The following is a 21,565-nucleotide window of genomic DNA, read 5'->3' as shown; positions in this document are numbered from 1 at the left end:
GGCATTTTTAAAAAATCTTCTTCTCCAGAACCGATGGGCCAGGAAAGATGAAACTCATGTGGAAGCATCCTCAGGTAGTGTAGATTCAAGTTTGTTCAAATCATGACCCCCGGGGCAAGGATGGGGCCAAAATGGCCGACCCAAGTTTTACATAGGAATATATAGGAAAATTTTTTTAAAATCTTCTTCTCCAGAACCACTGGGCCAGGAAAGACGAAACTCATGTGGAAACATCCTCAGGTAGTGTAGATTCAAGTTTGTTCAAATCATGACCCCCGGGGCAAGGGTGGGGCCAAAATGGCTGACCCAAGTTTTACATAGGAATATATAGGAAAAATCTTTAAAAATCTTCTTCTCCAGAACCACTGGGCCAGGAAAGACAAAACTCATGTGGAATCATCCTCAGGTAGTGTAGATTCAAGTTTGTTCAAATCATGACCCCCGGGGCAAGGGTGGGGCCAAAATGACCGACCCTAGTTTTACATAGGAATATATAGGAAAAATTTTTTAAAATCTTCTTCTCCAGAACCACTAGGACAGGAAAGATGAAACTCATGTGGAATCATCCTCAGGTAGTGGAGATTCAAGTTTGTTCAAATCATGACCCCTGGGGCAAGGGTGGGGCCAAAATGGCTGACCCAAGTTTTATATAGGAATATATAAGAAAAATCTTTAAAAATCTTCTTCTCCAGAACCACTGGGCCAGGAAAGATGAAACTCATGTGGAATCATCCTCAGGTAGTGTAGATTCAAGTTTGTTCAAATCATGACCCCCAGGGCAAGGGTGGGGCCAAAATGGCCAACCCAAGTTTTACATAGGAATATATAGGAAAAATCTTTAGAAATCTTCTTCTCCAGAACCACTGGGCCAGGAAAGATGAAACTCAAGTGGAATCATCCTCAGGTAGTGTAGATTCAAGTTTGTTCAAATCATGACCCCCGGGGCAAGGGTGGGGCCAAAATTGCCGACCCAAATTTTACATAGGAATATATAGGAAAAATCTTTAAAAATCTTCTTCTCCAGAACCACTGGGCCAGGAAAGAAGAAACTCATGTGGAATCATCCTCAGGTAGTGTAGATTCAAGTTTTTGTCAAATCATGACCCCCATGGCAAGGGTGGGGCCAAAATGGCCGACCCAAGTTTTACATAGGAATATATAGGAAAAATCTTTAAAAATCCTTCTGAAGATCCACTGGGCCAGGAAAGATGAAACTCATGTGGAATCATCCTCAGGTAGTGTAGATTCAAGTTTGTTCAAATCATGACCCCCGTGGCTAGGGTGGGGCCAAAATGGCCAACCCAAGTTTTACATAGGGATATATAGGGAAACCTTTTAAAATCTTCTTTTCAAGTACTTCAAAGCTATGATTAGTGATATTTATATGGAATCATCCTCAGGTAGTGTAGATTCTAGTTTGTTCAATTGATGAACGCCTTTAGGGGGGGGAGTAAATTCAAGCCCGATGTGCTCAGGTGAGCGCTGTGGCCCCTGGGCCTCTTGTTCAAGACTTTGACCCTTTCTTCTTTTTTATTTGCTTCAAGTAAAAACTTTGACCTTTTAATAAACTGTAATCCGTATCCCCTGTAATTCTATCAACTTAATCATGATGGTTTGAATGGTCTCTCTTTCTTTCCAATAAAATGAAGACGGTCACGTGCTGCGCAAAAATAATGGTGTGTAGACGTGTATTTTAACAGGAATAAATTCAGGGCTTGTGATATATAAAGGTATTTAGATGAATAAACATATCATCATTTAATGAATCGACACTCATTATCACGGGAACAATTTCGTTTTTATTTTTATATTGGGTTGTCTAGACACATTTAAAACAAGTATTTGTATGTTAACGCATTCAAAATGCTAAAACATTGATCTGGAATTTTACCTTCGATGATTTTAATTTTTACGGACATGCTCAATTCATAAAAAATTAACGTGTAAAAAGTTAAATCATCCTATTTCAACCGAAATTCGTAAAAACTACAGCATTAAAAATTACCTGTTAAACGGTATTATCATGATTGGATGATTTTTTCTGCATTTTACAGACGTTTTTTCTTTTTTATCTTGTGATTTTGTTGGGCTCATAACTAGAAAACTATTAGACTTACAGTCATCAAACTTGGCCAATGTAGACATCTTGGGTAGAAGGTGCGTTGCAATCTATTTGAAGGTCACTGTGACCTTTAATCTAAATCTTTTACTATTGAATTACACAATCCCAAAAAATATAAGAGTGTTACAGTATCCCTATTTAGAAAATGTTAAATTAGGAAAATAATTTTTTTCATTATATACTTTACAGCAATCCATAACAAAAGTAATTTTATAAGAGAAAATCTACCTGGAAATCTCCCAAGGGTATAATTATCAAGCACTGGTCAAGGAGAATTTTGATAACAGAAAATTGTATGTCAAATTAGAAATTAATTAGTTTAGTGTAAGGAGCTAACTGGTAGAACATCTCTGATCAAGCAGATGTTATCTATGTCTCTTGGGAACTGGGCTAAGGTATCAGGCTTAAATAGTTTCAGTGACTAGCCTAACTTATCTGAGAAAAAGTAATTCAAACTAATATGAAATTGTATTGTAAAATAATTTGATATTGTATAATATAATTAAAACTAGTTATACTGTGTGTGGGGTGCTATTGGAATCAGCATACCCATTCTCCATATCAATTTCAGATTGAAACTTTGAGATTGATATTAAATCCAAATAAATATCAAGTATTTAAAAAAAAAATATGGTAAATATGGTAAATAGTCCCTACAAATCTAAGAATCATGCAGATACCTTATTCAAAATGATGCATCAAGATTACACAATTTTTTCCCATTATAAATCTTTGTAACATATTTATACTTAATCTTTGTTTACAGATTTAATTTCAGAATGACAAAATTATGCATTTTGATTGCACTATAAAGGAAAGTCATCCCTTAACAGTAATAAGTGGACATGCATCTAGTCAAAGATTAATTAATGAGTTCAATGTATGAAGGCTAGCTGTCTCAATCATTTCTGTTAGAGCATCTCTGATCAAGCAGCTCTTATCTGTATCCTTTGGGAATTACCCCTGGTAGACAGAAGAACTGCTTATCAGTTTAAATAGCTTATGTCATTTGATGGCCAGCCTTCTATTTCTAAAATTAATTTGGTATAGATTAAGTTTTTCAGATTAATTACAATGGAGCCTCATTTATCCAGACGCTTTAGTTCCCAGTCTATTTCTCTGGATATGTGAAGCGTCCAGATATCTGAATTACCAGTTAAACAAGACATTACGTTTAAAAATTCTGTTCTGATAAAAAGTCGTCCGGATACTGAAGCATCTGGATATCTGGCGTCTAGATATATCTGAAGGTCCACTGTAGTTAAACTCATATAAACGTTAAATTATTATTTAAATTGATATATTTTTTAAAAAAATTGAAAAAAATCAAGTGACAAATTTTAAAGCATTTTGTCCCACATGAAAGATATGTGCGTATGTGTGTGTTTGTTGGGGAGGGGCATTTGTCTAGCTATAATGCAACCAGTTGATGATTATTTGTTACAATTAATGCTTACACCATAGGTGATGTTTTTTAAACAAATATTATAAGAAATGGAAAAATTAGAAATGTGAATTGGCACCTACTCTGAAAAACCCAGCGGAGGGTATTTGTCCCTATTGGACAGTTCTAGTTATGATGAGCAAGAGTGCCTCTTCCAAAATAATGAATTTTATGGCCCCTGGGTTGGGGGTTTTTGGTGTTAGGGCCGGGCTCTATTGATTATATAGCGAAAATAAATTGATGCTTTAAAAATCTTCTACTCTGCTCCTGGGTATTTGATAAACTAACCAATACATGTATCATATTGAATAAGGCTGCCTCTTCCAAAATTGTAAATCGGACATGGCCCAGGGACAGGGGTTCTGGTGTTAGGGTGGGACTCTATCAATTATATAGTGAAAATGCATAAATTCTTTAAAAATCATTTTCTCTTCACCTGGGTATAAAACCAATGAACTATGTACATAGTAATGATGAGGAAGGATGCTTCTTCTAAAATTGTGAATTTCATGACCCCTGGGTTATGGGTGCTGGTGTTAGGGCAAGGCTCTAATGATTATATAGTGAAATGCATGAATTCTTTGAAAATCTTTCCTTTGCTCCTGGATATTATGCCAATGATCTAAGTAATATGATATGACAAAAGTATTCGCAATTTTTACTTCGCTTCGCTCGGGGAATGGGCAATAACTCTAATTAAATACTGTGTTGACATCCCAAATTTTTACAGAGTTGTCTTCACATCGGAAGTGACATTATATGTAAGTGTTTTTATCATCTGCTGTCATGGATTTTATGTAAACAAACAGGGATTACGATGGGTAGGAAATCTACAGAAATGTGAAATGATGTCAAAAAATTAATTGCGGACATGAAAAAGGAGGGGCAAAAAACATGAGTAATTGTGAATTTATTACAAAAACCTGAGTCAACCATCAGATCTATTTGGAAAAAATATTTGTCAACTGGTGAAGTGAGAACTTTGAAAAGAAAAGGAAGCTGTCAAAACGAGATCAGAACTTGATTATTAGACATACTAAAACTAACAGAGGACTGGTTTTAAAGGACATTACTAATGAATTTAATGAAAGCAGGGATGCTAATGACTTTTTTAATCCATGGACAGTCCAAAGATTTTTGCGTGATCATGATTTTAAGTGAAAAGTTGTTAGGAAAAAAATGGTTCTTTCCGAGATCAACAGAAAAAGGCGTGTTGCGTGGTGTTTAGAGAAAAGAAAGCTCACAGTGAATAATAATTATTGGAACACAATTATATTTTCTGATGAAAGTCAGATAGTTTTAGGAGAGAATCATAGAGTGTATGTGTGGAGAACATCTAAAGAATCGTACTTGCCGCAGTGCATGTGCCCCCTCGGCAGAGAAGGATTTCGGTAATGGTGTGGGGATGCATCACCTACCATGGGGTTGGTACACTTTGATTAACAATGGAAATATTAATGCAGTAAAATACATATCCATTTTAAAAGATCAACTTTGGCCTGTCATTGTCCAACATTTCCTCAACAAAACCTATCATTTTCAAGACGACAATGCCCCCGTCCATAGAGCTCATATTACTGTAGATTACAAACAACAAAATAATATTCCTACCATTTGATGTCCAGCTCAATCACCGAACATTATTATTATAAAAAATTATGGCTAAAAATCAAGAGAACTCTGCAAAATTCACTCGCAACACTCCAAACATAAAGACTCCAGAAAAATTGTTTGATACTATTTTACACATCTGGACTTCCTTCGATGAAAACTACATCAAATCCTTGTATGAATCTATTCCCCATCGACTATTAGCTGTAATCAAGTCAAAGGGCCACCTCACCAAGTATTACAGTCCCTGAAACGTTCTACTTTCCCACCTGAACGGTGAACGAATGCAGAGCAAACGGTGAGTGAACGATGTGCGAATGATGAACGGTGAGTGAACATAGAACGCGAACGGAGCATGAACGCGAGCACAAAGTGAAGGGTGAAGGAAGGGTGAACGCAAGATGAACGATTTATTCAGAATGTCTCATCTTTTCCTTGCATTGAAATTATTCTATAATTCTAATTTCAGGTGCTAAAATATAAATAAACAATAGATAGATTATTAAATAAATAATAAAAACAATTTTTTTTCTACACATACGTATGTTTTAAATCGGATATTTTGATAACACAATTTCAATTGCCGTAAAACATGTATTTGTTACCGAACGCGTGTAGTGTAAATATAAAATTAATCTACTTATATAGTAAATATGCTTATTCTTTTAACTAATAAAATAATGTGGACTTTAGAAGATAAAACTACTACTTGTAGAATGAATGAATTACATTGTACCCAGTTTAAACAACCATACATGTATTTCAGTGCCAAGGTGATTCTGCATAAAATAATGGATTTCTTTTTAGCTCACATGAGCCGAAGGCTCAAGTGAGCTTTTCTGATCACATTTTGCCGAAGGCTCAAGTGAGTTTTTCTGATCATATTTTGTCCGGCGTCCGTCTGTCCGTCTGTCTGTCTGTCTGTCCGTAAACTTTTCACATTTTTGACTTCTTCTCAAGAACCGCTGGGCCAATTTCAAACAAACTTGCCACAAAGCATCCTTGGGTGAAGGGGATTCAAGTTTGTTCAAATAAAGGGCCATGCCCTTATTCAAGGGGAGATAATTGAGAATGAGTGAAAATTTGGTGCTATGATTTAAAAATCTTTTTCTTAAGAACCACTGTGCCAGGAAAGTTGAAACTTATGGGGAAACATCCTCAGGTAGTGTAGATTCAAGTTTGTTCAAATCATGTCTCCCAGGGGTAGGGCGGGGCCACAATGGCCGACCAAAGTTTTATATAGAAATATATATAGGAAAATTCTTTAAAAATCTTCTTCTCAAGAACAGCTTAGCCATAATTGTTCATATTTATATGGAAGCATCCCCAGGTAGTGTAGATTCAAGTTTGTTCAAATCATGACCCCGGGGGTAGGGCGGAGCCACAATGATTGATCTTTTTTTTTTACATACGGATACTAGTATATATAGGAAAAATCTTTAAAAATCTTCTTCTCAAGAACAGCAAAGCCATAATTTATCATATTCATATGGAAGCATCCCCAGGTAGTGTAGATTCAAATTTGTCAAAATCATGACCCCCGGGGGTAGGGCGGGGCCACAATGGCCGACTTAAGTTTTAGATAGAAATATATAGGAAAATTCTTTAAAAATCTTCTTCTCAAGAACAGCAAAGCCAGAATTGCTCATATTTATATGGAAGCATCCCCAGGTAGTGTAGATTCAAATTTGTTCAAATCGTGACCCCCGGGGATAGGGCGGGGCCACAATGGCCAACCAAAGTTTTATATAGAAATATATAGGAAAATTCTTTAAAAATCTTCTTCACAAGAATAGCAAAGCCATAATTGCTCATATTTATATGGAAGCATCCTCAGGTAGTTTAGATTTAAATTTGTTCAAATCATGACCCCCGGGGGTAGGGCGGGGCCAAACTTTTAGATTCAAACATTTTAATAATAAACCAAACTACTTTTTCCTAGCCACAATGCTCGGGTGAGCGATGTGGCCCATGGGCCTCTTGTTTAAATTTACAAATGTCTGTTGATGTATTGCATGAATACATGCGTATTTTAAAATTCTAATGCAAAATATGATATATTGATGTGTCATTTTTAGCTCACCTGAGCCGAAGGCTCAAGTGAGCTTTTCTGATCACATTTTGTCTGTAGTCCGTCTGTCTGTCTGTAAACTTTTCACATTTTCGACTTCTTTTCAAGAACCGCTGGGCCAATTTCAACCAAACTTGCCACAAAGCATCTTTGGGTAAAGGGGATTCAAGTTTATTCACATGAAGGGCCACGCCCTCATTCAAGGGGAGATAATTGGGAATTAATTAAAATTTGGTGGCATGTTTTAAAAATCCTCTTCTCAAGAACCACTGTGCCAGGAAAGATGAAACTTATGGGGAAACATCCTCAGGTAGTGTAGATTCAAATTTGTTCAAATCATGACCCCGAGGGATAGGGCGGGGCCACAATGGCCGACCAAAGAAATATCTAGGAAAATTCTTTAAAAATTTTCTTCTCAAGAATAGTAAAGCTATAATTGATCATATTTATATGGAAGCATCCTCAGATAGTGTAGATTCAATTTTGTTCAAATCATGACCTCCGGGTGTAGGGCGGGGCTACACTGGCCTACCAAAGTTTTACATAGAAATATATAGGATTTTTTAAAAAATCTTCTTCTCAAGAATTGCAAAGCCATAATTGATCATTTTTATATGGAACCATCCTCAGGTAGTGTAGATTCAAGTTTGTTCAAATTATGACCCCCGGGGTAAGGGCGGGGTCACAATGGCCGACCAAAGTTTTACATAGAAATATCTAGGAAAATTCTTAAAAAATCTTCTTCTCAAGAATAGTAAAGCCATAATTGATCATATTTATATGGAAGCATCCTCAGGTAGTGTAGATTCAAGTTTGTTCAAATCATGACCCCCCGGGAGTAGGGCGGGGCTAAAATGGCCGACCAAAGTTTTACATAGAAATATATAGGATTTTTTTAAAAATCTTCTTCTCAAGAATTGCAAAGCCATAATTGATCATTTTTATATGGAACCATCCTCAGGTTGTCTAGATTCATGTTTGTACAAATCATGACACCCGGGGGGTAGGGCGGGGCTACAATGGATGACCAAAGTTTTACATAAAAATATCTAGGAAAATTCTTTAAAAAAAATCTTCTTCTCAAGAAAAGCAAAGCCATAATTGATCATATTTATGTGGAAGCATCCTCAGGTAGTGTAGATTCAAGTTTGTTGAAATCATGACCCCCGGGGGTAGGGCGGGCTCATAATGGCCAATCAAAGTTTTACATATACATGTATAGGAAAATTCTTTAAAAAAAATTTTCTCAAGAATAGCAAAGCCATGATTGGGACTACTTTTGGATTTAAACTTTTCAATAATAAACCAATTAAATTTCCACCTTTTCCTAGCCGCAGTGCTCAGGTGAGCGATGTGGCCCATGGTCCTCTTGTTATTCTTTTATGATGATTATTTTAGCTCACATCTGCATGTATATGTAGACATTTCCTGGTCGTGATTATACTCGAACAAGATGATAGAAAGAGGCAATCAAATTATTAGCTCACCTGTGCCGAAGGCTCAAGTGAACTTTTCTGATCAAAATTTGTCCCTTTTCTGTCGTTGTTGTAGTCGTTGTTGTTGTTGTAAACTTTTCACATTTTCATCTTCTTCTCAAGAACAACTGGGCCAATTTCAACCAAACTTGCTACAAAGTATCCTTGGGTAAAGGGGATTCAAATTTGTTCAAATGAAGGGTCACACCCTTTTCCAAGGGGAGATAATTATGAATTAGAGAAAAATTAAAGGCATTTTTTAAAAATCTTTTTCTCAAGAACCACTGGGCCAGGAAAGATAAAACTCATGTAGAATCATCCTAAGGTAGTATAGATTCAAATTTGAACAAATCATGACCCCTGGGGGTAGGGTGGGGCCAAAATGGCCGATCAAAGTTTTACAGAGGAATATATAGGAAAAATCTTTAAAAATCTTCTTCTCAAGAACCACTGGGCCAGGAAAGATGAAACTCATGTGGAATCATCCGTAGGTAGTGTAGATTCAAGAATGTTCAAATCATGACCCCCGGGGGTAGGGTGGGTTCAAAATGGCCAATCAAAGTTTTACATAGGAGTATATAGGAAAAATCTTTAAAAATCTTCTTCTCAAGAACCACTGGGCCAGGAAAGATGAAACTCATGTGAAATCATCCTCAGGTAGTATAGATTCAATTTTTTACAAATCATGACCCCCGGTTGTAGGGTGGGGTCAAAATGGCCGATCAAAGTTTTACATAGGAATACATAGGAAAAATCTTTAAACAAAAATCTTCTACTCAAGACTACCGGGCCAGCAAAGATGAAACTCGTGTGGAATCATCCTCAGGTAGTGTAGATTCAAGTTTGTTCAAATCATGACCCCCGGGGGTAGGGTGGGGCAAAAATGGCCAATCAAAGTTTTACATAGGAGTATGTAGAAAAATCTTTAAAGATCTTCTTCTCAAGAACCACTGGGCCAGGAAAGATGAAACTCAAGTGGAATCATCCTCAGGTAGTGTAGATTCAACTTTTTTCAAATCATGACCCCCGGGGTAGGGTGGGGTCAAAATGGCCAACCAAAGTTTTACATAAGAATATATAGGGAAATCTTTTAAAATCTTCTTTTCAAGTACTTCAAAGCCATGATTAGTGATATTTATATGGAATCATCCTCAGGTATTGTAGATTCTAGCTCATTCAAATCATGATCCCCTGGGGGGTTAAAATTCCCTACCAATTTAAAATAATACTATGGTCGGCACGTATATTTTGGAATACTATTGTTTAATGACTGTTTTAATGTTCATTTCAAGACTGATTTTCTTGTGTTACAATACACATTAAATATCAATTAAAATATACTGAAAATACTAACTAAAAATTTGATTTCGAAAGAAACGGCAACGGGGGGGGGGGGGGGGGGGGGGGGGGGGGGCTCTTAAGGTGAAGGAAGGAATTTTCCCTCTGTAATAATAGACTTAACATTTATTGTAAAGCAGAAAAAATTCTAATGTATTACATTTTAAACAGTTGGTCTTTTCTAAAATTTAAAATCACACTATCAATTTAATTAGCACTAAAGATATTTAATTAACTGAATATCTGCAGTACTGTTTGTAATTCTCAAACCTACATGTAGTTCTAATATGTTTTCGTGCATTTTTTGTTTTAAATATGTGTTAGAAATAATTTTTTTTGGTGTATATTTGTCTTGTAAAAGACTTGGATTATTATCCATCCATTAACGATTTGTCGTCCTTTACATTACAACAAAATGTTGCCGTGCTTGAAGCATTTGTACATTGCCCTTATTTAAATTTAATATTTTAGCACCGTTCTACATATATGTAGGTACTTAATGTATTATTTTCCAGGGAAATTTCATGGATAAAGTAAAAGGTAAGTTATAATAATAGAAAATTAAATATAGTAGATACTTTTTGCAATGAAATAATCATTCTTCAAACACAATATCTTAGTTATTTAATTAAAAAACAAGTAAATCCTTACCATCAAAAAGATTAAGTCCTTTCCCTTCGGAGTTCCGAATGACAATGAAGACTGAACGATAAGTGAATGGTGAATGCAAAGTAAACGAAATGAAGAGGGAATGGTGAACGTTTTGTGAACAGTGAACGCGAGCGCACGGTGAACAGTGAATGCAAAACTGTGAACGGAGAGCGAACGGTGAACGCACACTGAACGAACGGTGAATGAATGCTGAAAGAATGGTGAGCAAACAGAAAAACGGGAAAGTAGAACGTTTCAGGGACTGTAATTTAGGTAAATCTGTTATTTGTTTCACAATTTATTGTTTATTTTAACGAAACGCATCATGTTTACATCCGCCATTATGAAAAATCGCGAATATTTTTGTCAAAGCGCTGTATGTATATTTATAAGTACAAACTGGTGCATCTAGCAAAATGGTTAATTTCAGGGCCTCTGGGCTCTTTGGTATTAATCAACCAATTTTAATGAAATAAAATTTGTGATGAAATTTCAATAATTTTGAAAAATGTGACCCCAGGGTGCACAACTGGTTATGAAGTGGGAATGCATTTTCTCTATTACTCTGATCTACCTCTAGGTATTAAAAGTAACCAGAGTAAACATGCTAAGTGTTTAATTATTATAAGCAATGGTGCCTCTTTCAAAATTGTGAATTTCATGACCTCTGGTTTAAAACACGAACCAAATTCAATTGTTTGAAAGTTGATACATGATACTCAGTTGACTTATAAGGCCTGTGGGCCTGTTGTTATTGTTTCAAAAGCATACACCCTATGCACAGCATGACACACCTGGCATGTTGGAATATACATGGTATATCTGAACCACACTTGCATGTAAGAAGCATCAAGGGAACACTTAAACTTTCTTCATATGCTGAATTTGAATGAATTTTCATGATGAATGACTAGATTTAAGATAAGTTAATTCCCATTAAGTAACTGCAAATCCCATTAGATCAAAAGATATGTACACTTCTAGATAATAAGTTTAATGTTTCACTTTACCTTACCTTAAAGATGATCTCTGTAATCTCTGATTACCTTAATGTATGTTACCGTTCATTTGGAAATTTTAAATTGAAAAAAAAAAGGTGAGATTTGGGGGTATTAATGTTTCATATTAGTATATTGCCTTATTTTTATCAGACAGTCCTGAGTCTAGAGATATTTTACCGACCCTTGTTAAAAGCTGACAGTCCAGTGACTTCCACATAGACTGCTTAAATTCTGTGGCTTTTAATGCATGTCATACCTTCTAAACTTTACGTTTTTATGAAATAAATTTCAGTGTCCCAGAATTTGTGCACATTCCTCTGACAGTGCTGAATCTAGAGGACACAACTCACTCTGAATACAATTCTGAGTACAATGCTACAAAATGTGATTGGTCGGGGAGAATGGCAAAAGTCATACATAAACACAGGTAAGAAATGAAACTACTGTAAATTTTGAATTGGAAAGATAATGCTAGTAGAATTCTGGGCCAAAAGCTCAAATGAGATTTTCTGATCAATATTTCTCTGCAGACTATCCTTGTAACCACTAGACTACAGTAGACCTTCAGATATCCGTACGCCAGATATCCGGATGCTTCAGTATCCGGACAATTTTTCATCGGAATGAAATTTTTAAGTGTTATTTTGCCTTGTATAACTGGTGGTTCAGATATCCGGATGCATCACATATCCGGACAAATTGACTGGGAACCAAAGCATCTGGATAAATGAGGGTCCACTGTATTTCAAACCTAAACTACTACCAGGCATTCTTGGGTAAAGGAAAGAATGAATCTTTATAACACTGCTTTCTTGCCCCTTTTTAGGTCACCTGAGTCACTCAGGTGACCTATTGCTTTCCATTTTCATCCGTCGTCGTGTGTCGTCCATCGTGCGTTAACATTTGAACATTTTCAACGTCTTCTCTGAAACCGCTCAACCTGTAGTTGCCAACTCACCAGATTTCGTCGGGTCACACCCGATTTTTCAACCCGTAACCCGATTATTTTTTATGACCCGGCGGGTCATGCTTTTCACCGGATTTTTGTCGAACAACCCGAAAATCTCCCGATTTATGGATTTGGTTCATAAATTAGGTTGCACTTTTAACTTCCAGTTACAACCCAAGCTCAGATCTACGTAAACAATGCAGATGGATTAATTATCAGTGCAGGTGTAAACAATTAACTGGGTGTTGTTTTGACAAATCAGTGTTTGAAATCAATTTAAATGGCTTCTGATAGAACTAGATCATTATCAGGGCCAGCAGAAAAAAATTGAACCAAACACATGTCTCTGATTAAACCAAGAAAAAAAAGAAACAATATTTACCGATATGTACATATCAAGGAATCTTGGAAAAAAAACTTTCATTCTAGATAAAATAAAGTGATCGAAGACAGTGTAGGCCTAACTTCACATTTAATACATATTGCAGTAGTTAATTAATTAAGAGAGAGGAAAAATAACTTCAAAACTGAAATTGGTAAACTTTCAAATTTAGCAGAAACTGAAAAGGCTTTTTTAAAAAAAAAAAATGCACACTTACTTCAAGTCAATACTGATCTGAAACCTTCAATTCTCTTTTTTGACATGTAAATTTAATCAAATTATGTATGAATTTTTTAAAACCTAATTAGGGCCCGCAAGGATTTGCGGGTGCCTTATAGTAATCACTCTGTCTGTCCGTCTGTCTGTCCGTCTGTCACTCTTCCGTCCACAAATTTTCTGTTTTTTTCTAATAACTTTTTTTATGGTTGCCCAATCAAGTTCAAATTTGGTATGGTAGTTCAGTAGGCAAAAATACATATTTTGATGCTAAGTTTGGTTCTCTATGTCTTCTGGTTTGGAGCTGGGGTGGTGGGGTAGATTCCTTAACTATGCATAAGAATGAATGGGCAACTTTTTTTATGGTTGCCCAATCAAGTTCAAATTTGGTATGGTAGTTCAGTAGGCAGAAATACATATTTTGATGCTAAGTTTGGTTCTCTATGTCCCCTGGTTTGGAGCTGGGGTGGTGGGGTACATTCCTTAACTTTATATAAGAATGCATTGTCAAAGAGAGATAACTGCTGAAGATGTTCCCATTGTAAACTGAATGCTGCTATATGAGTCCCTTGGGATTAATTAGCTTTCCTCCTGAAGAAAATCCAGAGCATTATCTTTATCTGTCACATTGAGATGAATTACCACCTCTGTCTGCAAATGAAGTTTGTTTTGAAGTTAAGTCAATTTGGAATGCTATGAACACTCTGAAATGTGGATTTGAATATAAATTTTCATAATTTATTTTGTTTAATAGTTATGATTTCATTGAATTCTAAAAACAAGAAATAGATTAAAGAAGATTTTTTGATTTACTTTTGTTACTTATGTTAATTCAAGAATATTATTAATTTTTAAGATAGTTGTATAAAAACCCCATTCTATCATTAATACTGAAAAAGTTCTTATTGTAACTTTAAAAGAAAATGATGAGAGAGGTACAATTAATCCCTTGGGATTAATTATCTAGCCTGCTGCAGAAAATTTAGTAGGCTTTTCTTTATCTGTCTTTAAGATTAATGAAAACCTTTGTCTGCAACTGCTGTTTGTTTGAAGTTAAGGTCAAGCCTTCATGATATTTGCATTCATTGAAGGCTGGATTTTATATAACACAAGCTTCATAATTGTTTAAATATACATTCAATGTTAAGTCATTCTTTACTGCCTAATGTAAGTACAAGGATATTATTTTCAGGTTTTTTAATGTTCAGGAATTATCTTGAAATTTTAAGAATACAGTTGCTGTTGCTTATGAATCATTCCGTAAGCTGCACCCTTTTAATTCTACCCCATGGCGGGGCCCTTGCTGACTGGTCAGTTTTCTAGTTTTCAATGAAAGAAAACTCAATACACAAATACTTTGTATATATATGTATAAAATTTAATCATGGTGAATATGTCGTGAATGTCGTTACGCGTTATGACCAGATTTTTTACTTTCCAAATCTGGTCATGACCAGATTTTTTACATGCTGGAGGTTGGCAAGTATGGCTCAACCAATTTCAACCCAATGTGGTATACAGCATCTATGGGTGAAGGGGAACAAAAATCGTGAATTTTAAGACTGCGGAACATTAACTGGCAAGATTGGAAATATGCAGCTTACGTCATTTCTATCTGTTACAATCAAATCATTCAATGACTGACAATGAAATGGGCAGGTACAATTTGACGCGGATGGCCGAGTAGTAGTGTAGATTCTAAATTGTTCAAATCATGACCCCCAGGGGTTGGGCGGGGCCACAGTAAGGAATCAAAGTTTTACATAGAAATATATAGGAAAAACCTTTAAAAATCTTCTTCTCAAGAACCAGAAAACTGTTAAAATGAAGGGTCAAGTCCCTTCACAAGGGGAGATAATCAAGAAAAGACAAAAATAGGGTGGGGTCATTAAAAAATCTTCTTCTCAAGAACCTTTGGGCCAGAAAAGCTGAAACATATGTGGAAGCATCCAGGGGTAGTGTAGATTTCAAATTGTCTAAATTATGATCAGTGGGGTAGGGTGGGGTCACAGTATGTATTACAAGGGTCAAATCTGGTAAAGAACAGAATGGTCAAAGCTTCTCAGGTGAGCGATGTGGCCCACAGGCCTCTTGTTTAGTTTTGTCTTCAATGAAAAATGTTTGACAACTTTCTTATTTATTTCCAAGATCATTAAGCCTCCCCCCCCCAATGCACACATACATAAATCATACCAAACAGAAATCAAATATTGTCCCTTCATATATTTCTTTAAAATGCTATACAGAAAATTCTGATTATATTTTTATCAAACTATACCGAAATTGAAATTATTTGTCTTCTGGGTCAGTCGGTAAAAATGTGCCTTCTAGCATAGCTGAGGTAGATTGAAAATGACTTTCAAACTAGAATTTCAATCCAATGTTTTCCCTGCGTCGAATTGTACCCGCCCATTTCATTGTCTATCATTGACTGTTTTGATTGTAACAGATAGAATTGACGTAAGCTGCGTATTTTCAATCTTGCCAATTAATGCTCTGCAGTCTTATGGTCCCCACCCCCCTGATGCCTTAGGGGTGGGGCTAAAACCACTTAAATTAATAAAACCTTTAAAAATCTTCTTCTTTACTCCTGGACATCAACCAGTCAAACTGTTGGCATGAATGAAATGAGCATTGAGTCCTCTACCAAAATTGTGAAATTCATGGCCCCAGGGTCAGGGGTTCTATTGCTAGGATGGGGCTAAATATTTCAATTTCTAATTTTTTTTTCTCTGTGATAACTCTTTAAAAGTTAGAGGAATTGATTTCTTGATGATTCTAACAGAATGTAAATTAGGCAGGTCGATAGGTCAGGAGCTAAGGAGGAAAAATATGCATGCAAATTTTGTGTGCATCTCTCTGTGTCTTACACTAAGGAGGCCAAATATGCATGTAAATCTCGTTCTGCTGCCTTTATGTTTGACGTCAGTGAGCGAGGACTATTGAAATGGCATGGAAGTCCTACTGTAATTTAAATCTATATGTCTACATTTATAAAGTCTAAATCTACAATTTTATTACATTTTTCACATTTTCATCCATCATTAACATGTACTATCATGATAAGAGTTATGCCCCTTTTCTATAACTCCAAAGTATTGATTTCTCTCTGAAAATTGTAGCTTTTCTGACCTTATATAGTTTGTGAGCTCTGCAGATAATTCATAACCAGCTATTCTAAGTTGCAGCTAGTTTGATATTTAAAGATTAATTGAAAGATTGAAAGATATAAACTAGTCTCCTTAAAATAGGAATATAAATTATGAAAACTTATGTTATTTTAATCTCTACTTAACGTAAAAGCTAAGAAATATACAAAACTAGAGCCGAGCTCGTTGCAAAGCAATGAGTAGGTCTTCCGTCGGAGCTGCGGACAGGGAGAAATGACCTTGGGTCAAGGTCATGCCACATTCTAATGTTAAAGCAATCTTTTAAGGGTAGATGTCATCTTATTTATGTTTTACTATTAAAAAAGATAGTAAAGGAATGTTTGCGACCTTGACCTTGTTAAAATGACCTTACGTCACACCATGACACACGCTGGTGATAAGCAAAGCCATTTGTGTGCTACCGTATTGACGAATTCTTAAGCTATACTTTTTTCGATAGGCCTTGTCACAGCTAATACGTGTATACATGTGTAAATCTAGGTATGAAAGCGTTATCCTTTCTTTATCAAAAGTCATGGTCAATTTTAAGCAATGTTTAAAGCCGGTTAAACTTCAAGGTCAAAGTTCATTATATGCTAGTATTTGAAATGATTTTATCACAGGTTACATACATTTGATTTTTGTGTAATACGAAAACCCTATCTCTTCTCATTCAGAAGTTATGATCAAGATTAAAATTGTGAAAAGTAAGTCAAGCCTCAAGGTCACGTTGTCAAAATCAGGGTATCGGTATTTAAAAAAATGTTGTTACAGGTAATACACAGTGGTAAAATAAAAGCCCTAATCGATCTCTTTTCTCTCAAAAGGTATGACTATGGTTAATGTTTTTGAAAAGTGGGTCAAACTTCAAGGTCAAAGGGTCAAAAATCATAATGAATTTTCAAAGGCGTTGACACAGGTATTACATGTACATGTTTATAAAATGAAAGCTTTCAATAGTTATGGTCAATTTAAAGTAATGTTATTTTTTAAGTAGGTCAAGCTCCAAGATCAAGGTCATGGGGTTAAAAATCACAGTATATTTGAAAGTCGCATGTCACAAATAATGCACATGTGAAATATAAAAGTCCTATTTCAACTCATTCAATAGTTATTATCAAGTTTAGGTTTAATGTGCCCTAATAAAAATAAATACACGTTATTTGAACATGATAAATTGAGAAATACGAAGAATAAAAAACTAGAAAATATTAGAAAAAAATTGCGCTGAAGCTATATTCAATATCCGTGTTTTTCAACTGCTTGAATCTAAAAATATTATTTACCGTGTGTCTCTAACACATTCCTTAAATTTTTCTACAGTTAAACATTCCTTACAACCGTTTTTAATAGTCCTTCTGAGCCTGAACTTGAGATAATATGGATGGCACTGTAGCTCTCTGGTGATCCATCTCAATTTTTTTTAGAACAGCTAGCGAGCTACAGATCTGCAGCATGACAATTGTCATAAAGTTAATTTTACAAATTCATTTGAAATGTAACAGAATTGAATTTTATGAAAAGAATTATTTCTAATGCTTATTTTTAACATATATGCTAAAATTATTTACCTATCAAGTTAAGTTAAGACAGTAAAAAGGAATTTGATACTCAGTATTTATCTAAGGAATTAGTGTCAATCCTCAACCTCAAAGAGCGTTCGACTTGTATGATAATTGCGTATGTGTGATGAAACTGCCATGAACTATCCCGGACGTGAACATTAGATGTACTGGACATTCCGTCATCAAGAAAATATAGTTTTACTCTGGACTATTCCGAGTTACCAAAACGTTTGTATGTATGTCCATGTGTGAGCGTTTCAACCTGTCTTTGTTTTATGTGACTTGACTTGATTTATTTTTCAAAATACAAACTTTAACGTTTTATTGCTTGACTTTCGTTTTATAAATCACTTTTTAATTGTCGGAAATGCAGTGCAAAATTCAGGAAATCAAATGCAGCGAAAACTGGTAACCCCCCCCCCCCCCTCATAAAAAAAAAAAAAAACTAGTACATGTAGTACATGTACACACTTCGATGCTCGATTGTACACTCTAGAAATTAAAAAGTTTATGAATAAAAAAGTTTAGTGAGGCATACTCATCTTTGCCGACCTTTTCTTAAATTTATTTGACAACCTGCGAATTAAAAACAATATCGCGTATGATTTTTGGTTAATATTATAATAGGTTATGGAGTAATCATGGATTTCAACACCAGCCCTGACCTGCCATTCTCGACTCTGAAGGAATGCATTGTATCATTTCAGGGGGTTACGTATCGCAATGAGAGGAAATTTAATAATTTAATCTCTTTTAGTCCAATAAACACGAAAGAAAGGCTTGGAATATTTGTATGAAATTACAGGAAGAAATTTTGCATTTGTTAGAAGAATTTCTAATTATATCTCATGTTGGGTGCTCTTCTGTGTAAAACAGCATGTAGTTTAGTTAATATCATGTACATGCACATAAAATCGTGTCACTGTGATATTCTAGCTTTTTATTTGAGGAAATAAAAGAAATTTATGAGCATATCATTCGGAAAAATACAATGATAAGTTAAGTAGCAAATTATGCAAAACTCAAAGTTACTTAATTTTATTTTCGATTTTCATGAGAATTGAAAACGTCACTTCCACTTATAATTTACTGTGAGCATTTGTCATGTTTATTTGTAATTGCTAATTTAAACAACATCGCAATTTTTTCTGAAATAAATTAAGCAACAATTAGTCTAGAATAACTTGATATAGGCCCGTATACATATAACGATTGCAATTACTTCAAAGTTGAGAGGGAGACGACAGCGTCTAAAAAATGTGTACCTTTCCAATAATATAGAATCATCCGTTCAAATTAAAAACAATTAAGTTGCAGTAGTGATATCCCCGATTCTTTAAATAACGAAACTATAATGGACTTCACAAGGGTAGAATTCAACATTAATTTATGTACATGTGCAATTACAATCACTATCAAAATTGGCAGTTATCGATAGGTCATCCTGCGTCACCTTTCAATGTAACCGATGGACTCGTCCAGAGAAATCATCTGTACCTGAGCAAAATCGCAGCGCCTTTTATTCATTCGTCAAAGAATAGAATCAGACATTTTATCTTTTAATACTCGTACATGTTCAAGAAAACCTTTATATTTGTGTCTAGAAATATTCTTACGATTTACGCAAATAACAAATTCTTGATTTTCAACTGAGTAAATCGATGACTAGCATCGTTTTAGATAACTCTGGGACTCGCGTAAAAATCAAAGAGCGGTAATGTTGACCTCCGGAATGTATATAGGTCAATGCATGCGCAATCGATTTGTAAACAGGTTGCACAACTGTAAACAAAGCAGTCAAGGTCCGAGGAAAATTCACGATGCATGAATAAAATGACAGTGAATTATTTTAAGCTTGATTATTTTTTTTTTTTATAAATAATGCAACATTGAGTATCAATCGAATGAGAGATGATAAGTATTTTTCCTATCTCCCGTCTTGTAATTCAAACTAAATACAAGGAGAAAGTTGTCTCTGAATAATATGTATGACATCCAGCTAGAGAATATGTTAAAAACTTTATTTCAACAAAGGCTAACATTCAGTTTAGTTAAGTATATTATTCTTATCCAGTTTATTTCAGTTATACGTGTTATACGCGTACGCATAAAGAATTCTTCACTTGCCGTATAAAATTGATCAGTTACCTGTACATAAAGTTTGCTGCTCATTCAATAACACAAGATTCGAACAAAATAACATTTTCATGAGATCGATAAGATGTTAAAGACCCATTTCAAATCGATAACCATACCGAAATATTTACCATTTTTGAGTTGTAATGCAAAAACTTTCATGCTCCCTTGACCCCTAATTTTAGGGGCCAGCCCCTTTTTAATGATGTCAAATGATAGATCTTAAAATTATGCACAATATTTGTGAAATATGTCTTAACAAATTATTTTTAGTTTAAAAGATACACAAGGAAATATATGTAAAATTTGGCGCTTTTAGGCATTCTCATTTTTGACCCCTATCTAGCACCATTTGGAAATCAGAAATCGAAAAAGAAAAACCGATGTGCACAACTTCAATTCTTCTAGTATTTAAATCCAGTAGACATTCTGCTCCAGCTTTTGTCGTTTCTGAGCCTTTGTCTGGAAACGAACAGTACCAAATTTTCACTTAAAGGGAAATAACTCGAAAGCGGAAGGGAATTTTTGAAATGTATGAAAACATTTTAATTGAGTTTTGTAACGTCCAAAAACTCTGAAAATTTGAGCGAAATCCGTTCAGAAATGAGCGAGTTACGAGGTCTCAAAGTTGGCGTCTAGGAAAAAAAAAAAAAAAGAATAATAGGGAATAATCTTAACCATCAGAATCAGTAGAAGGTCTTCCGCCTGAGCGGAAGACCTTAATAATTTTCCAATATTTACATAGGACTTTCAAGATAAACATTCTGTCTCGAATTATGGCACATCCATTACCCTTGATTCTTGGATTCTGTACTAAGATGTATTCGTTCAAAAAATATGATGTATTGTGGCCCTGATAATCTTGAGAAGATTTTATAAAAGGCTCCAGTCTTAAATATTCCAGGATAAAACTTTGATCCCCCACTGTGGACCCACCTACCCTATTGCTATATGATCTGATCAAATCTAAATCTGCTCTGAACTATCTCAGAGTGACTAATCATGACCTGCCTATTCTTGAAAAGAATTAAGATTTAATTTTTTTTGGTCTACAGATTACTATAATTGTTCTCTCTTAATTTTATTGCTGTACTCTATTTACATCAATAACATATCATCATCAGTTATCAATATACCTTCTCTTTGGACTTGACATCCTTTCCTATTCTCGTGGTTGAAGCTTTTAGCAGATAATTTGTTTTGTTACAGCTGAACTACAAATATGATTAATAAATTAATACAATCCTCTAAATTTAATTAACCCAGATAAAATACATGCATTTGCAATTATGTGAAAAAAAAACTGAATGAAAAATACTGACCAATATCGTTGCACCACAGGCAAATCAGAAAAATATGTAAATCATTTTAAGTTTAAGTTTGCATAATGTGCTTATTTATGTATCAGCATAATTTTCAGTTCATTAAATTGTTTGCTGAAACATACAACCAACT

General features: G+C 34.9%; 1 protein-coding gene across 1 annotated transcript in view; it reads left to right on the top strand.

The window, feature by feature from the left end:
• LOC134255547 (uncharacterized) overlaps positions 1 to 21,565 on the top strand; it is a 96,190-nt gene that overhangs the window by 39,392 nt on the left and 35,233 nt on the right. Inside the window, exon 3 of the mRNA XM_062738074.1 lies at positions 12,006 to 12,140. Coding sequence (XP_062594058.1) covers positions 12,006 to 12,140 — 135 coding nt within the window. The remainder of the gene's footprint in view (positions 1 to 12,005; positions 12,141 to 21,565) is intronic.

This window comes from Saccostrea cucullata, unplaced genomic scaffold, assembly GCF_032062105.1.
Source record: "Saccostrea cucullata isolate Sc308-1 unplaced genomic scaffold, CSIRO_AGI_Scuc_v1 ctg11686, whole genome shotgun sequence".
NCBI lineage: Eukaryota > Metazoa > Mollusca > Bivalvia > Ostreida > Ostreidae > Saccostrea > Saccostrea cuccullata.
This window is presented reverse-complemented; position numbering and strand designations above follow the sequence as displayed.